The sequence below is a fragment of the Artibeus jamaicensis genome, unplaced genomic scaffold (genome assembly GCF_021234435.1).
Source record: "Artibeus jamaicensis isolate MK-2021 breed Jamaican fruit bat unplaced genomic scaffold, CSHL_Jam_final contig_834, whole genome shotgun sequence".
NCBI classification, from domain to species: domain Eukaryota; kingdom Metazoa; phylum Chordata; class Mammalia; order Chiroptera; family Phyllostomidae; genus Artibeus; species Artibeus jamaicensis.
The window spans coordinates 1,067,524-1,085,275 of record NW_026521981.1 but is presented as its reverse complement, the minus strand read 5'-3'; the positions used below and the strand labels follow the sequence as shown (position 1 = coordinate 1,085,275).

The window sequence follows — 17,752 nt, the reverse complement described above, 5'->3', positions numbered from 1 at the left end:
TTGGCGTGAGTCCCTTCAGCCTCGGCAGTAATCCAATCCGAAGCGCTTATTTTAATGACTGACATGCTGTCTTCTCCAATAAATACAACACAAAACTCAACACAAGCCCGCCCCTCGAGGTGGACTTCGGTATCACCCAATGGGAAAGGAAAAAGATCGAATGGCAGTTCTTCAGGCCAATAAGAGGGTGAAAGAGCTGGCAGGAGGCTCAACCCCCAGGGGGTTGAGGGAGGGGGAAGACGAAGCTTGAAAGACTTGGTAATGGCGACGGGTTTGGTAAGTAGGAAAGTTTCGGTTGAAGAGTAAGAGCGGAGACGGGAACAGTAATGCGCACCAGGGAGGCCGGCCTCAGTGGGAGAGGGGATACGCGAGCTGCTGGTGGTGTTGTCGCGGCCAAGGCCGCCCGTGTCGATGCTGCCCGCACTCCGCGGCGGGTTTGTTGTCTTTTAGTTCGGGAAGGGGTGGGGGTGGGGAAGGGAGGGGCAGGATCCCGAAGGGAACAGAGAGCCCGGCGAGGCCGGGTCCGCGCTCGTTGTCCTTGAAAGGCTTCCCTCACGAAGGGGGCAGTTAACCGTCCGGTAGCTGCCCGCTGCGAGCCCACTGGATCAGCGTCCTGCGCAAGCTCACCTGGGCTTCGCGGCAGCGCGGCACTAGGGGGGCGCAGGCGGGGGCGGGGAGGAGTAGTTGAAGACTAAGTTCTGAAGCACGTTCCCCGTGGGTGGCCCGACCTGGTAGGGTGACCGAGGTGGTTCTGGGCCGGGGAAAGAACGGAGGCGGCGCCTGGGCTGTCCAGAAAAGTTTGACTTCCAACTTTCACCGCATGTAGGTGGCGGTTCTGAGGTTGGCCCGCGGTGGGACACCGGCTGGGAATGGGGGACCCAAGTGAGGCGCTGCCTCATTCGGGTCCCAGGGTCCCAGAAGGGCTGGAGTGGAGTTAAGGAGCTCGAGGAGCCGCTGGGCCCCCGGGCTCATTGTTACGCAGTTCGAATGAATGGACTCCGAGGCGCCTGCGCGGTGGGGCTGAGCGGAGGGGAAAAACAAGCCTGGAGTCCAGGCTGCGGTCACATGATGGGGGGAGGGGAGGGGAACGCGATGAATGGCGAAAGAGGGTGGGGGATGGACTTGGCTTGAAGCTGCGGGCGCTGCCTCTGTGACCGAGAGCCGAGACTTGGCAGGGGATTCCAGTCTCCGCCTTCCAACCTTTGCTGCCGCCTCAGGCAGATTAAAACAAAAAGGAATCCAGGAGAAGTCGACCGCGGGGTCCCGGGTTTTGGCTTGTTTAAACGCTGTGTACATACTGTCTAGGGGATTTTACTCGTTTCTGTGCCTTTTGCAATACTTAGAGTTAATTCTTAGGAAGTTTAAAAAAAATCGTTTTTAAAAGGAGCACTGACAGCAGGAGTACTCAATAGTTTTTAGCTCAGGATGTGACCGATGCCATAAAACAGAAGGGTAAAAGGGAGTGATATATATTAGGAAGTGTTGGAGCCCTAATAAGACTTCCATCTTAACAGATAACTCCGAACAGTGGTTTTGAAATTAAACTTTAGAGATTTAGAATAATTATAACATTTGTGAATACTTTTCTGTTGTTTATCTATTGATAATCTACCTTTGTAATGTATTTCTAGAACTTTTGGTCTTAGCTTACTTTTTTCCATTGTCTTTTGACAGCGTGTTAGGATCTTCTGTTCTATTTCGTTGATTAAACTACCCAGTTTTGTTGGGTTGGCAATATTTAGAAAGTTTTAAGGAAATTTAAATTATATTCAAAATAATTAAATTCTTAAGTTTTTGAACTACTTTATGCTTTTGAGGAAGCCACTGTGCAGCAAAATACTGCAGGTTGTTCTAACTCGACATATTATTTACAGAACGAAAATTTGATTTCACATTCTAGTCCATTTTATGTAGTTTTGCAAACCGAATTACCTTTTTTCCTCCGTCTGGAAAACCCATCCCCCCTTGTTCGTTTCTCAAACTTTGTTCACTTCTACTAAGTTAGTTAAACGATTACCTTCTCCCAAGATTTTACTGCACATTTGCCTCCACAATCTTCCATGCTTCAAAGTGCCTACTTCTCGGACTTCAAACATGGACTCATCCTTTAAAGAATGGTCTCCTCCGCTGTATTTTTATTTTTTTTGGACTCTTGTCCCTATCCAAATGCTCAGAATGAATAAACTGCTAGGCCCTGAAGATTTCCTGGAGGGAGACTTTCAAGCTGGTGTGTTGTATTTCTGGTTGAAATGAAGATATTTTATTTTTTCTTGTCAAAAATTATGTTACCACCATGTTAATGAGACAATGCCAGGTATTTTGCATGTACTTTAAGTGTGAATATGAATATTTACTTAGAATGAAAGTGTAAATCACAGTAAACAAAATTTAAAGCTGACCTATACCTTATATATCACAAAATTCAGAAAAAAATATTCTTAACTGCTTGACACATGGATAAATACATTCCTTTATATTTTGGTCTGCACTTACTTGGGTGCTTCATATTATAATTTACACTATCATTTTCCATAGAAAATAGAAAAATAATTTTCTGATGAAACAGATAGTTATAAATTTTTTTTAGCCCTGGCTGGTGTAGCTCAGTGGATTGAGCATGGGCCTGTGAAGCAAAGGGTTGCTGGTTCGATTCCCAGTCAGGACACATGCCTGGGTTGCAGGCCAGGTCCCCAGTAAGGGACACATGAGAGGCAACCACACATTGATGTTTTTCTCCTACTCTTTCTCCTTTCCTTCCCCTCTTTCTAAAAACAAATAAAATATTTTTAAAAATAAAATAAAAATTTTTAATTTTAAAAAATTTTATTGATTTACTTTAGAGAGAGGGGAAGAGAGGGAGAGAAGCATCAATTGGCTGTCTCTCGCACACCCCCATTGGTTTACAGGCCCATGCTCAATCTCCTGAGCCACACCAGCTGGGGAAGTTATAAATTTTTAAAAGTTACTCAGGAAAAGTTAAATAGCTTAGAAAAGCTATTTTCACATGTTGTTATAGGTCATGTAGAATTTTTAGAATTTCAATTAAGTTTAGGAAAACAAGTTTCATGTACGAATTTTAGATTTCAAGTTTTTCCTACAATGACTCATCTTGAATAGTATTTGAATGGATGGTCCTCTTTTATTTATTTATTTTTTAAAGATTTTATTTAATTCTAGAGAGGGGAAGGGGGAGAGAGGGAGAGGGAGAGAACCATCAGTATGTGGTTGTCTTTCACATGCCCCCATACTGGGGATCTGGCCTGCAACCCAGGCGGGCATGTGCCCTAGACTGGGAATCGAACCGGCAGCGTTTTAGTTCACAGGCCCACGCTCAATCCACTGAGCTACACCAGCCAGGGCAAGATAGCCCTCTTTTAAACAGGTTTGTACATGACTTGTAGGTGATGTATTGTGGGTTTTCTATTATCTTCATCAATATTAGCATTTTGTGTCGAAGCAGTTTAGAATTGATAAGAATTTGTATAGATGTGATTTTGCACTGTCCAGCAAAAGCAAGGAGTCTGGTCTAGGCAGCAGTGACTGGTGCAAGAGGGCTTTGGAATCAGGTAATCATGTGGGATGTAGTATTTTTTATACCTGTGGTAATTGTGCTAGGTAGACAGGTACTGGTCCCATTTACAAATAAGAACACTGAGGCATAGAGGTTAAATTCTTCAGTTGTGTAGGTAGTAATATTCTCAGTAGTATATTTTACTGCAAGAATACCACCCCCTGCTGGGGTGAGTGTGTGGGTCACCAGCACAATGCCAAACAAGTCGTTGAAACATTTCTTTGAAGTCTATTGTTAGAAGTTTCATGGAAAATTATTCTGGAAGAACTGCATTAAGGTCCCCAACTACTTTCCATGTAGAAAGTTGCATTTTAATATATTTTATTATGGAGGTTCATTTTAGCTTAGAATTATGTAATCCATTTCAAAATATCTCAGTTGTCATGCTAGAGATGTAAATTCCTTGCAAATTACCTTTTCTTCACTCTCTGCTCACAAAAAAAAATTGAGTTTGATATACAGCCCTTTAGAATTAGGGGAGAGCACAGAGGAACTTTTTGTGAAATTTATAGTAAGGTTGGAAAGTGAAGGATTTGGGGAAGAATAGGCACTTGGAAGTAGTCTAACTTAAGTTGGTCTATACCTTTTGTCATTTTTCTCATTTCTTTTCAGAAAAAAATGAGTCCCATTCAGTTGGCAGAATCCTGTTTTCCTTGTCCATAATAATACTTTGTTCACAGAGGTGTTGTGAGGCTGTACAAGATTAAACAAACTATTATGTGGAAATGGTCTGCGTGGAATAGGAAGGCATTTAGAAAAACCTGTTTACTTCTCTTTCATTCACTGAAACTGAGTTATTTCTGGCCCCCTCTTATTTCTAATTTAAGATCTTGTGACTCTGTACTTCTGAAAGTATGCTAAACAAAAGCAATAGAGTCTGCCCAGTCCCACCCAATGAAAATTTGTAATACTTAACATCACATTTCAAAGTACAGCTGCTGGAGAATGTCACTCTTACCTTTTGAGAATCAGTGATCTAGTGAAGAGATGACATACATACTTATATATGAATCCTGTAAACCAAAGTAGAATACAAAAATGTGAATGAACAATGGGTTTAGCTCTACCAGGAAGTATCTGAAAGAGGAACTTGTTTGTCAGAATGAATGTATAATTGGTATAATGTATGGTGAAGTGGAGTATTTTTGAATAACGACTCTTCTGTATTCCTTTAATGTTATCAGGGGCCTCCCTTCCCCCAAATAGTTTTACAAAAAAATGAGAGCCAAAAACTTAAGTTTGTATATGGGTTTGAATTTTGCTTTTATGTATTTAATTCTCACACAAGCCCTGTGAATACATAGAGTTACTGTGAGGCTGAGGTTAAGTGACCTACCCAAGGTGACAAGGTCTGCAAGAGTGAAATTCAGGTCTTTTGATTAAGTCTGGGCTTCCACTTACTGTATGAAGTTTACAGTTGCATTATCTCAAGACCAGCTTTTGATAACCAGCAACAATAAGGTATGGGAACACAGAACTCAAGTTCAGCAAGTAATTATTTGGTTCCTTTTATTATTTGTAAGTGGCTCTTTTGAAATTACTTTACTTCATTTGAGGAATATTGTGATGGGATATTGGTAGATAACTAAGGCTAGGTGCTGAAGAAATGATAGTTGTAAGGAAGTATTAGTGTATTATAGTGAATGGTGGACAATGTAGGACCTGTTAATAGAAAAAAATTTAGATGGGAAGAAAAATCAGAGAGCTCTAGAGAGTGAGGGGGAAGGCAGACAAGCTGCTACAGTGCTTCTGTGGACCCCAAGAACAGCATTGTTTCATACACTTAAGGCTAGCTCTGAGCTGTATACAGGGCAACCTGAGTTTCATTATAAAGATAAAATAAAACTTTCAAGTTTAAGATTAAAGCTGGGGGTGACTTGAGCAGATCACATCTGTATGTAAAGAATTTATAGAATGACTAATTCCTCTCATGTCTTGGGTATTACTAACTAAGGAATCCATACAGATAACAAACTGTTGCAGAGGAAGCTGGGGGCAGGTGGCTTACATGGATAGAAGTTTGGAAAGTTAATACATTGTGGGTTTTTTTTTTTATTTAAGATTTTGTTTTTTTATCTTTAGAGGGGAAGGAGAGAGGGAGAGACACATCAATGTATGGTTGCCTTTTGTGCACCTCCTGCTGGGAACTGGCCTGCAGGGAACCAGCCTGCAACCCAGGCATGTGCGCCGACTGGGAATTGAACCCCGATCCTCTGGTTCGCAGGCCTGTGCTCAATCCACCGAGTTACACCAGCCAGGGCTACATTGTGTTTTTAGTACACTGCCCCTTAATGTTAGCTATAGATGTTCTTGCATACTGTTAACAATGTTTCAGGATGATTTTGTATAGAAGTGAAGAGAATGTCAGACCTCTATTCCAAAATCTTAAGTGGTTCCCCATTGTTTGATAGTAGCTAACACTAGTCACTTTACTCAGGTTTGCTTTGTATTGGGCAGTATCGTAAGCTTTTTACATTTATTGGCTCATTGTGTTTTTGAAAGAACCTATGCGGTGTAGATGTTTTTATTAATTCCATTTTATAACAAGGCATAAAGATTCTAAATTGTTCATGGAACATAGTAAATAACAAATTTGATGTTTCAAAGTCCTTATTCTTCTCTACAAAAAACTCCCCAATTTTCCTACACTAGGGTTGAAGATTCTGATCTCAGTCTAACCTTCTAGCTTTAATATCCACGGTCAGTGTTTGTTAGTGTGTGTATTTAATTTGTGGCCCAGAACAACTCTTCTTCCAGCGTGGCCCAGAGACACCAAAAAGTTGGACACCCCTGCAAGCAGTGTCCAGGATATGGGTCATTTTTGAGGTATGCAGACAGCACCCAAAGTAAAATATCAGAAAATAAAATAAGGCAATGTGCAGTTTGGCTGTATGTGTCAAGAAGCTTAGGAAGGTGTTTTATTGCCATCCGCCTATTAGGAATCTAAAGAAATAATCAGGTCTAATCAAATACTATTAAAGTACTACATTAAAAGATAATGTAAATGCAATGTTATTAAAAGTAATGAAAAAACATGTTCAAGAATAGGAGGAATAAGTTAATTTTGGTACAGCCATATGTATGTTACTTATTTAAAATGGATATTTGTTAATGACACAGAAAAATGCTTATGAACTTACGTAAAGGAAAAGGTATATGAAGAAAAATATGATCATGGGTATCTGTGTGAAAAAGACAGCAGGCAATACACGAGTGCTAACAGTGTCCAAATCCAGTTGGTTGATTAGAAATATTTAAATTTTTTAAGCTGTATGCTTTTTAAATTTTTGCCACAGTGATTGTATTTTATAGTCAAAAAACATTTCATAATTTAAAGGATGAAAATGCCTTTGTAAGAAAAAAATTAGTGTTGCCAGTGTTTTTTGGTATGTCAAGACTCTAAAAGCTCTAGTATCAATATTATGCATTTAACATCTTTCAATTTTTTTGATTAGCTGGGTTGGGGTACTTTTAATGACTTTTAGCAGCAATATGTTTCATTTATTTTGAAGAGAAAACTGTGTTTTCAGACTTTCTTTGTTTATTTCCTATTAGCCCAGAACTTTTTTAAAAGTGAGATTTGTGTACAGCCTGAGAAATCAGGAAATCATCCTGCTTCTCTCGCCTGTGTTAAATAACCATTTTGATAATATCTAAAGGCAAGAGTATAAAAGGTATTATTTTCATAACAAAATTTAGTTGGTGGACTTCCTGACAAATTAATTCATTGTGTTAACCTGTGTTATTCTTTGTGATAACTTTGTGGTCTTGAAAGTAGATTGACTATTTATTAGCTAAATCTCCCTTGATTAGCATTTTTTTTTTTTTTTTTTTATTTTATTTTTTTTTAGAAATAATAGCCTAGTCAGAAGGACAGGTGTCTTTTTATTATGTCTAGGCCCCAAATTCTCATTAAGAAGACATGAACATTTTTATTTTCACGAGAAGTATGATATATGGCCATTTTAAGAAACTCATCTTAAATGTTATTTACAGAATGTAATTTTAAGAGTGTTAAACTTGTTTACTCTCATAAGATGAAAAAATAGAATATTCTTTGTCTTTTTGTATGTAATTGAGGAAAGTGTTAATTTTCTTTTAAATTTGAAGATAAAACTAAAGGGTTTGTTGGTCTCAATATTGGGGTCTGAAAGAGATACTTGATTAAAACTGTGCTATTAATCTTTAGAAGAAAGGACTTTTATAAATTCAAGATATGGTCCTTTGGGATTGGGTATAATTTAGTGCTGACTACATGGATGGTAGGCCAAAATATCAGGGAGTTATCCTGGTGGAAAGGATATGATTGAGATGTAAATAGAAATGTATAGTTAAAAGTATAACATTGTGATGTTTTTGATTGATTTTATACTTACATAATCTTCAGATCACATGATTTGACATTTTTTTCTTGCGTTATTTTTGTTTTAAAGTCGGAGCACCATAACATGGTGTGGGAAGTGAAGACAAACCAGATGCCCAATGCAGTACAGAAACTCCTGCTGGTAATGGACAAGAGAGCTTCAGGAATGAATGACTCATTGGAGTTGCTGCAGTGTAATGAAAATTTGCCGTCCTCTCCTGGCTATAACTCCTGTGATGAACACATGGAACTCGGTAAACAATTAGAAACTACTTAGGAATCTCACTGAAATTCAGATAATTTTCATGTGTGGCCTACCTTGAACTGCTAAAAAGTATGTGAAGTTTTGTATGTTAGTTTTCAATGTTGTCTTGTTAATTGCTTATAAAACTATTACTTAAAGCCAACATAAATTTGAACTATTTAAGGTTGTCATCACATTTATGAATTATTATACTCACCTGACTTTTATAAAGACTGAGCTGTTAAACACCTTAGCAGAACCCTGCTCTGTGACTTTTCAAAAGGTGTTTGAAACATCCTAGTGAGCTCAACGAATTATCCCTTGCCACTCCTCATATCTGGTTTATTGGTGGACCCTTGAAATTGTGGTTATCACTGTTGCCAAGCCTACTACAAAGATATGTGACCTGTAGAAATGTGTAAGGTTGTTAATACACGATTTTGAATTCTACTGCTTTGAGATGTTGAAGAGTAAAAAGCTAATGAGTAACCTTGGCTTGCTGCCTAGCTTGTCAGTTAGGCTTCCCTCCTCTTTAATATGTAATTTTCCTAACAAATAGCCTGAGATGTGATTATCCTTATTTTACAAAGACGAAATAGAGATCAGATTATATGCTGCAGTGCTGTGTGGGAATTTGGAGATTCTGAACATCTTGGGACATACACCTATTTGAATGCCAGGAGTTTACTGGGCCCTAATAATTCATTAAGTAGTAGTTATTGTTGAACAGAGACACCATTTTCATGACATAATTGATCTTCTACCATCACGTTTTAGGTTTCAGGAGTAAATCAGGAACTTAGGGCCTAGGAGTGTAGGGGCTCAAAAGTTTACACCATCCAAAATGACTTAAGTTAAAAGCAGTTAATTTCCTGTACTTCAAAGATAAGTGAGCTCTTTATAGTATTGAAAAAAAAGAAATGATGGTAAAAGAAGGATTTTACAAGGAGGGAAGAGGCTTGAGCAGAATTATAGGGTGGAGGTATGTCAAGTTGGTATGACATTTTGGTTGCTCAATGAAGGGGGTGGTATATTTTACTCAGTTTTGTGAATGGATATCCTGATTCGGTATTTCTAAACAAGAGATTTCAATTTTAGTAGGCTTTTTTGGAATATTTGCCTGAATAGGAGTTAAGTGTAAGTACATTTACAGTGACTAGAAGAGTTTCTTGACATATATTGAAGGGAACCAAGGATCTAGGTTGTGTAAATGTGTGTTTCATAAGAGTTTTAAGGCCTGCAAGATGCTTGCTATGTATTTTTTTTTTCAGTATTTTAGAATTTAATTTTATGGAATTCCTTATAGTGTTCATAGCCTTGGTGTGTACATGAGTGGTACATGGGAAATACCTCTAGTCTTCTCTCTTGAGGAGTAAAAGTCTATCATGAAATACCTATCAGGAACACATTTACAGGGAAAAATAACACTACTGAGTTCAGAATTTCTCAGTAAAGAAATAACTTGTCACACATAAAGTTGAATGTGTAGTACCTAAAAATTTATGTGATTATCTTATCTTCGAAAATTGCTTGTTTCATTATTGCAGTAATCTTGTATAACAGGTTAATAAAAGTATGTGAAATAATAAGTACATATATGCACACATAGAATGCCTTTTTCCTCATTAATATTTTCATATAAAAATGTCTCAATAGTATATGGATTACTCCTCAGGAAAGCATAAAAACCTGGGGGGAAAATTAGGAAATACAAACAGTATTAATAGTTTTTCCAGTTTGTGAATAGTTTGTGTTAATTACATGGTTTTTCCAGTTAGTGAATAGTTTGTGATAATTACATGGTTTAGGTAATGAAGTTACTACAACATTTACATTCGTTGAATTCACTTTTCTACTAAGCTTGTTTACCTTTAATGTACTAGGCGTCACTTTTTAATATTGAAGCTTGCTTTATACAAAAAAATTTTTGAATTTATACTTTTTCTGTCACAAAAGTACTTAGCTAAATTTGAAGATTTCTCTTCCAACTATAATTACACTATTGCTCTGTTTTAGTAATTTCCTTTTTATAATGTTGAGTGTGTTTTTGCAGACGACCTTCCTGAACTTCAGGCTGTTCAAAGTGATTCTACCCAATCTGCCATATACCAGCTAAGTTCAGATGTTTCACATCAAGAATATCCAAGACCATCTTGGAACCAAAATACCTCAGACATATCAGAAAATACTTACCGTGAAAATGAGGTGGATTGGCTAACAGAACTAGCAAATATCGCCACCAGTCCACAAAGTCCACTCATGCAGTGCTCATTTTACAACAGGTAAGAAAACTACATTTTTGAAAACTTCTATTATTACAAATAGCTATTATTTTTTTCTAGTTTTAAAAGTAGTGCTATTAACTATTTAATGAATGGCTTACTTAAATTGGGACTGAAGTAAAGTTATCAGAATTAAGCTTCCTATAATGGTCAAAGAGCTATTTCACTCAATAACATGATTTCGTATTCTGATAATTAGATAAAAGAGATGTGAAAACAGCAGAGTGAAGAATATTTGTAAATATTTTAAAGTCACTAGAAAATATATCGGACCAAAAAATATTTTATTGTTACTGTATTTCTACCTATTGAAATAAAAATTGTATTTGTACAAAGAACTGTGATTATAATAAACGTATTTTAAAACTGTACCAACCATAAGTTTAGTTCTTCTTTTATCTAGGTTTATTTTCTTCTCTTCTAGTGTATGTGACCTTATGGTACTTACCTGTGTGCTAATACTAAAATGTGCTTATCTTAAAATTGTCAACTTAAAAAAGTTAGACTCCCATTGGCGAAAACCACTGTTTCATATACTCTAACTAGGGTTTAAGAAAATGAGTTGTGCTATGAAATTATGGCAGCTTTCAAACAATATTTCTAGAGAGACCTAGGTGGACAATATTTCATTAACTATTAAAATCGTAAAGTTATTTATTTAAAAAGACACAGATAAAAATAATAGTAGGAGGGAGAAATGCCCAGATTTGCACTCATGCAGGTGGATAGATCATAATTTCATACTAGGTGATATAGAAATAACTCAATTTTGGTAAGTGCTCTTTTAAGTTAGTATAATTCTTTGCTAAAGAATAAATGTTTTTAGGTGTGAAAACTGATTTTCTTACAACCCATTAATTCTGCTGCTTTTATTCATCAGGATATGGTCTTCATTAGAACAAATTCATTTTAGTTAACTTCAGTTTAATTCCATGAAAATTTCCACAGGATAGAAAAACTTGCCTTTTAGAGTATTACTTCCTTTACAGTCCCAGTTTTTGTTACAGTCTTAGTAGTCAAAAAGCTAAAAATAATTTTACCTTTAAAAAAAAATGACTTCAGCCAAGATGGAGGTGTAGATAGGCACACTGTGCCTCCTTGCACCACCAAAATAAGGACAACCAATAATTTAGAAACAAGATAACAACCAGAATTGACAGAAAATTGCAGTGTATGGAAGTTGGACAACCAAGGAGTTAAAATAGACGTATTCATCCAAACGGGTAGGCGTGGTGTAGTCGGGCAGCAGAGTGGAGAGGGGTCATGGCACAAGAAACGGTGACACCCAGTGCACAAGGCACCCTGGGCGCGCAAGGTGGCAGCAGGCAGACCTTAGTCACCCAGGCAGCAGTTGGAAGACCCCAGGCGTAGGGTGGCAATGGGCAGACCCAGCAGGGGGGCAAGTGTGAAGCGAGGCCCTGTAGGCAAGGCGGCTGGCTTACCAGGTGGTCCCACATTCCCATGCATATAACTGGGGAGCGAGACATTACGCAAGCCAGGGTCTCAACACCGGGAAATAAAGCCTCAAAACACCAGTTGAAAACACCTATGGGGGTTTATGCACAAGGAGACTCCCAGCCTCACAGGAGAGTTTGTTAGACCCACAGGGTCCTAGAACATACACAAACTCACCCACCCAGGAACCAGCACCAGAAGGGCCCAGTGCGTTTGGGGGAAACAGCAGAAGGGACTGAGGTCTGACAGGATGGAGTAAGCAACATTGTTCCCTCTAGGATCCTGCTCCCACGTGCAGCTTCACAACCCAGCAACTGGGTTGCCCCGCCCTGGAGAACACCTAAGGCTCCGCCCTTCATACATAACAGGCACGTCAAGACCATAAAAAAAAAAAAGGCCCGAATGGAAGAACAGATCAAAGCTCCAGAAATAATACACCTAAACAATGAAGAGGTAGCCAACCTATCAGATGCATAGTTCAAAGCACTGGTGATCAGGATGCTCACAGAATTAGTTGAATTTGTTCGTAAATGAAAAAAATGAAGGCTACACTAAGTGATATGAAGCAAAATGCTCAGGGAACCAATAGTGATGGAAAGGAAACTGGAATTCAGATTAATGGAGTGGACCAGAAGGAAGAAAGAAACAGCCAAATGGGAAACAATGAAGAAACAAGAATTCAAAAAAAATGAGGAGAGGCTTAAGAACCTCCAGAACATCTTTAAACATTCCAACATCCAAATTATAGGGGTACCAGAAATAGAAGAGGAAGAGCAACAAGTGGGAAAATTATTTGAACAAATAGTAAAAGAGAACTTCCCCAATCTGGCAAAGGAAATAAACTTCCAGGAAATCCAGGAAGCTCAGGGAGTCCCAAAGAAGTTGCATCCAAGGAGGAACACACCAAGGCACATCATAATTATATTAGCCAACATTAAAATGGAGAGAATCCTAGAAGCAGCAAGAGATAAGGAGACAGTTACCTACAAAGGAGTTCCCATCAGACTGTCAGCCGATTTCTCAAAAGAGACCTTACAGGAAAGAAGGGGCTGGAAAGAAGTATTCCAAGTCATAAAAGACGAGGACCTACATCCAGGATTACTCTGTCCAGCAAAGGTTTCATTTAGAATGGAAGGGCAGATAAAGTGCTTCTCAGATAAAGTCAAGTTAAAGGAGTTCATCATCACCAAGCCCCTATTATATGAAATGTTAAACAGACTTAGAAAAGAAGATAAAAAACATGTATAGTAAAATGACAGCAAACTCAGCAATTATTAACTGCCACACCTAAAACGAAAACAAACTAAGCAAACAGAACAGGAGCAGAACCACAGAAATAGAGATCACATGGAGGGCTAGCAATGGGAGTAGGAGGAGGAGAGAGGGGGAAAGGTACAGAGAATAAGTAGCATAGATAGTAGGTAGAAAATAGACAGGGGAGGGCAAGAATAGTATGGGAAATGTAGAAGCTAAAGAAGTTTTGGCACATGGACATGAACTAAAGGGGGTAATGTGGGTGGGAGAGGGTGTGGGGGGTGAAGAGGAATGAAGAGGGGGAAATGGGACAACTGTAATAGCATAATCAAAATATATTAAAAAATAAACATAGCACATCAAAATATTAGCACTGGTATTTTCAGTGACTAATTTTCTTTCAGATAACTTACTTTCCACAAAGAAAATGTTTACTTTTACAGTTTAAAAATAATAAAGTTGCTAAGTTACAAAAAACAAAACAAAAAGAAAAACCAAAAAACACCCTGGCTGGTGTGGGTCAGTGGATTGAGTGCTGGCCTGCAAACCAAAGGGTCGCTAGTTCGATTCCCAGTGTAGGGGGCATGCCTGGGTTGCAGACCTGGTCCCCAGTAGGGGGTGTGTGAGAAGCAACCACACACTGATGTTTCTTTCCCTTTCTCCTTCCCTTCTCTCAAAAAAGAAAATCTTTAAAAACAACAACTACCACCACAACCCTAATTTTACTATTGGTCTTTCTTTTCCCCCTTTCTAGTTCACAGATAATACTTTCCATTTTTCACCATAAATAGACTCACGATGATTAATAATATAGTTCATGGAAAGTTGAGTAAGCCCTTCAGAAGAAAAGCAATATAAATAAAACTGTAAATAAAGGAGCACCTCTCTGAAGATGTAAATTCATTCTCTGTTGTATTTTCTGTGCTTCCCTTCTTAGGGAACAAGACTAAGAGTCACACTCTGCTCTCTTGTTTGCTTTCTAATACTGTCAGCTGTTCATGCAGCCTCTTGTAGCCTGTTATTAACCTATTTAGTTACTGAGCTTTGGATGTCCGAACTTGTAACTGTACAAGTACCAAGAGTTTGAGGACAGGTAAAATTTATATTATCCCTGCATACATAGAGGGATGAAGAGACCAATGGTATTAGTGTTTTAGATGTGCTTAGCATGTTAATTTTTACAGAACATGCAGGCCACTATACATTTTGGAACATTGCATTGTTTTCTTAAATGGTTAAATAGAAGAACTGATAAAACTCATTCTTTTTATTAATGATGAGGGTAGGAATGAGGAGTTTTTAGCAGTTTGACCATTCTCCAATACTTCATAAAGTTCTGAATACATAATAAATGGAAGAAATTAGTCAAAGTTGAAACATTCAGTATTTGTATTTTGAAATCTGAAATTGATTGAAGAATATGCTAAAATGCATGGAAATTGGTGGGGTTTTTATTTAAGAAGTGATATGCACATGAAAACAGTATAGTTTTATAGATCTTTATTTAAAAATAACTTCTGTAAAGGTATAATGAAAAAAGGTTAATGAGGATAAAATTAAAATTGGAGGGGCAAATAAAATTGTCAGGAACAAGGGAAAAATTAAAAAGTGACATGTCCCTCCTCCCCTTTTTAAAAACAGGGTTAATACAGCCATACATAAACTTTTTTTCTGTTAAGGACCAAATCCCTGTTTGGCATCTCAGAATTGTTCTGGTGTTGGACCTTCAGACAGATCTACCCCCTGGTCTTACTCTCTGCTGCTTTCCCAACTCCCATGTCAGCGCACATTACTGGACATCCTTTAGAGGCTTGCTTCTTACTGTTACCCCTTCTGTGAATAGCAGTTGATCTGTTTGTGGAGGAAGGATTTTAGTGTGTTCTTGGGAACATAAGCACTCTAAGGAGAGCACTGCCTAGTAAAGAGACTTCTGAGGGAAAAACTGGGGAAGGGGTTACTTTCTAAAAAGTGACCTGGTGGAAAATAATTAGCCCTTAATGTGTGGATGCTTTTCAACAAGTTTGTATTGGAAAATAGTGTCCAGTTATGGTTTGTAAGTAAGAGTCCCATGTTGGTTGCATTAAGCGTAGATTCATTCATATTAAGACTTAAAACTGCCTCAATAGAAAAAGGAAATGGATGGGGAGCATTTATATGTACTTGTTGATATAAAAATAAGTGAATCAGTGAAATAGTAATTTGAAGTTTAAAATACATTGTCAAATATTGAAAAACTTTAAAATGAATGAGAAGAACTTGGGTAAGAAGTTAAGGAACAACATATTATAAATGAAATCTTGGTATCTTTACTAGTGTTTTCCATAGTTTCTTATATGTAATAACATTGGCATTTTGAATATAAATTTTTTCATCAAAAAGAAAGATCTACTTTAAGTACCCACACTTTATGGTTAAAACTGCCTCCTTATTTTAGATCATCTCCTGTACACATCATAGCTACTAGCAAAAGTTTACATTCCTATGCACGCCCTCCACCTGTGTCCTCTTCTTCTAAGAGTGAGCCCGCCTTCCCTCCCCACTGGAAGGAGGAAACACCAGTCAGACATGAAAGGGTGAGTTTGTTCATGAGATTAAACTTTTATAAAGATTGCACAACAGTTGTAATGTATTAACTTTCCCTCTTTAAAAATGTCTCTTGAAGTACATACAGATGGGAAATAGTATGTCTCATTGTTCAGCTAGTGATCTGGATTTGATTCTATGTACAGCTCTATTAACTGTCAGGAAAGTTTGTTACAAGTGGGAATATATAATTAACTGAAACTTTCAAAAACTTCAGTTTTGAAAGTGTATTTTTTTTAAGGTTAGAATGATTAAGTTATACCCTAATAAGAAGAGAGCCTGAAAGCTTGAGATAGAGACCAATAGTAACGAGCTGTGCTTTAAAGTGAAGTTTATCATGTTATTCTTCACAGGCAAATAGTGAGTCCGAATCGGGCATTTTCTGCATGTCCTCTCTCTCAGATGATGATGATTTGGGATGGTGCAATTCCTGGCCTTCAACTGCCTGGCACTGTTTTTTGAAAGGTGAAAAGAAAAACCAAACTTGACTTTGTTTACTGATTACTTGTCTAGAGCACTATCACATACCTAATACTTGTTTTTTTTTTTTGTTTTTTTTTTTTTTTACTTAAACTTTAGGCACACGTCTGTGCTTTCATAAGGGGAGCAATAAGGAGTGGCAGGATGCTGAAGATTTTGCTAGAGCTGAAGGCTGTGATAATGAGGAAGATCTCCAGATGGGCACTCAAAAGGTTGATTCAGAATTCCTTGAAAAAATATTTTTAATGAAACATAAGGTTTATGGTTATCATACAAGACCATCCTCCACTTACTTTCCTATTTAAATGGTATCTTACATTGTAGGTAGTAGTTTTGTGACTACTTACTGTTGCTTAGCCTGACGGAGAGGCTTTAGGTTTACCTTTATAATTAGGCTTTCTTAGGTGGAGAAAACAAAACTCATTAAAAATAAATGAACCAAAGCCTTACCTTTCATAATCTATAAAGTGGTTAATTCCCCTGCGGATGATTGAGAGTCGACTATATTAAGTTGCTTATTTACTTTTCTGTTTATTTATTTTAGGGAGGGGAAGGCAGGGAGAAGGGGAGAGAAACAGCAGTGTGTGGTAGCTTCTTGCACGTCCCCTACAGGGGACCTGGCCCACAGCCCAGCATGTGCCCCAAGTGGAGATCAAACCGACCACCCTTTGGTTCGTAGGCTGGCACTTCATCCACTGAGCCACACCGGTCAGGGCTTAAGTTACTTTTTAATTGACTCCATAAAAACACTGGCATTTTCTTTTGTTTTTTTCCTCCTAAGTTTTTAGTTATATTTTATCGAGTTACAGTGCATATACCAGAGCATTCACCATTTTTTTTTTTAAAGATTTTATTTTTATTTATTTATCTTTAGAGGGGAAGGGAAGGAGAGAGGGAGAGAAACATCAATGTATGGTTGCCTTTCATGCGTCCCCTGCTGGGAATTGGCCTGCAGGGAACTGGTCTGCAACCCAGGCATGTGCCCTGACTGGGAATCGAACCGCGATTGTCTGGTTCACAGGCCCGTGCTCAATCCACTGAGCTACACCAGCCAGGGCAGCATTCACCATTTTAAAGTGTGCAATTCATTGCTTTTTAGTACAAGAATGCAACCATCACAAGTGTCTAATTACAAAATATTTTCATCACCTCAAAAAGTAACTTTAAGCATAAGAGATTACACCCTATTCCTTCTTTTTCCCTAGACCTTAGCAGTCATTAATCTGTTTTCAGTGCCTATAGGTTCGCCTATACTGGACCATTTTTATGTAAATGAAATCATTTAATATGTGACCTTTCATGACTGGCTTCTTTCACTCAGTGTAATGTTTTCAAGGTTCATGTTTATCATAACATTATAATAACTGTTCTTGTTGTGACTGAATACTCTATGGATGTTCTGGATTTATTTATTCATCAGCCAAAAGACATTTGGGTTATTTTCACTCTCAGGCTATTAGGAATAATGCTGCTATGAACCTTCCTGTATTAACTTCTGTGTGAACATATGTTTTCATTTC

At 37.9% G+C, this 17,752-nt stretch overlaps 1 protein-coding gene across 2 annotated transcripts in view; it reads left to right on the top strand.

The window, feature by feature from the left end:
• Positions 1–191: 191 nt before the first annotated feature.
• The window catches only part of HBP1 (HMG-box transcription factor 1), a 33,190-nt gene continuing 15,629 nt past the window's right edge, over positions 192–17,752 (top strand). Inside the window, exons 1-6 of one of the 2 annotated variants that reach the window (XM_037150478.2) lie at positions 192–276; positions 8,005–8,188; positions 10,232–10,460; positions 15,604–15,742; positions 16,106–16,217; positions 16,332–16,444. In XM_037150478.2, coding sequence (XP_037006373.1) covers positions 262–276; positions 8,005–8,188; positions 10,232–10,460; positions 15,604–15,742; positions 16,106–16,217; positions 16,332–16,444 — 792 coding nt within the window. In that variant the 5' untranslated portion in view covers positions 192–261. Of the gene's footprint in view, positions 277–6,229; positions 6,398–8,004; positions 8,189–10,231; positions 10,461–15,603; positions 15,743–16,105; positions 16,218–16,331; positions 16,445–17,752 lie in introns of those variants that run through there. The other variant, XM_037150479.2, reaches the window with a different exon arrangement.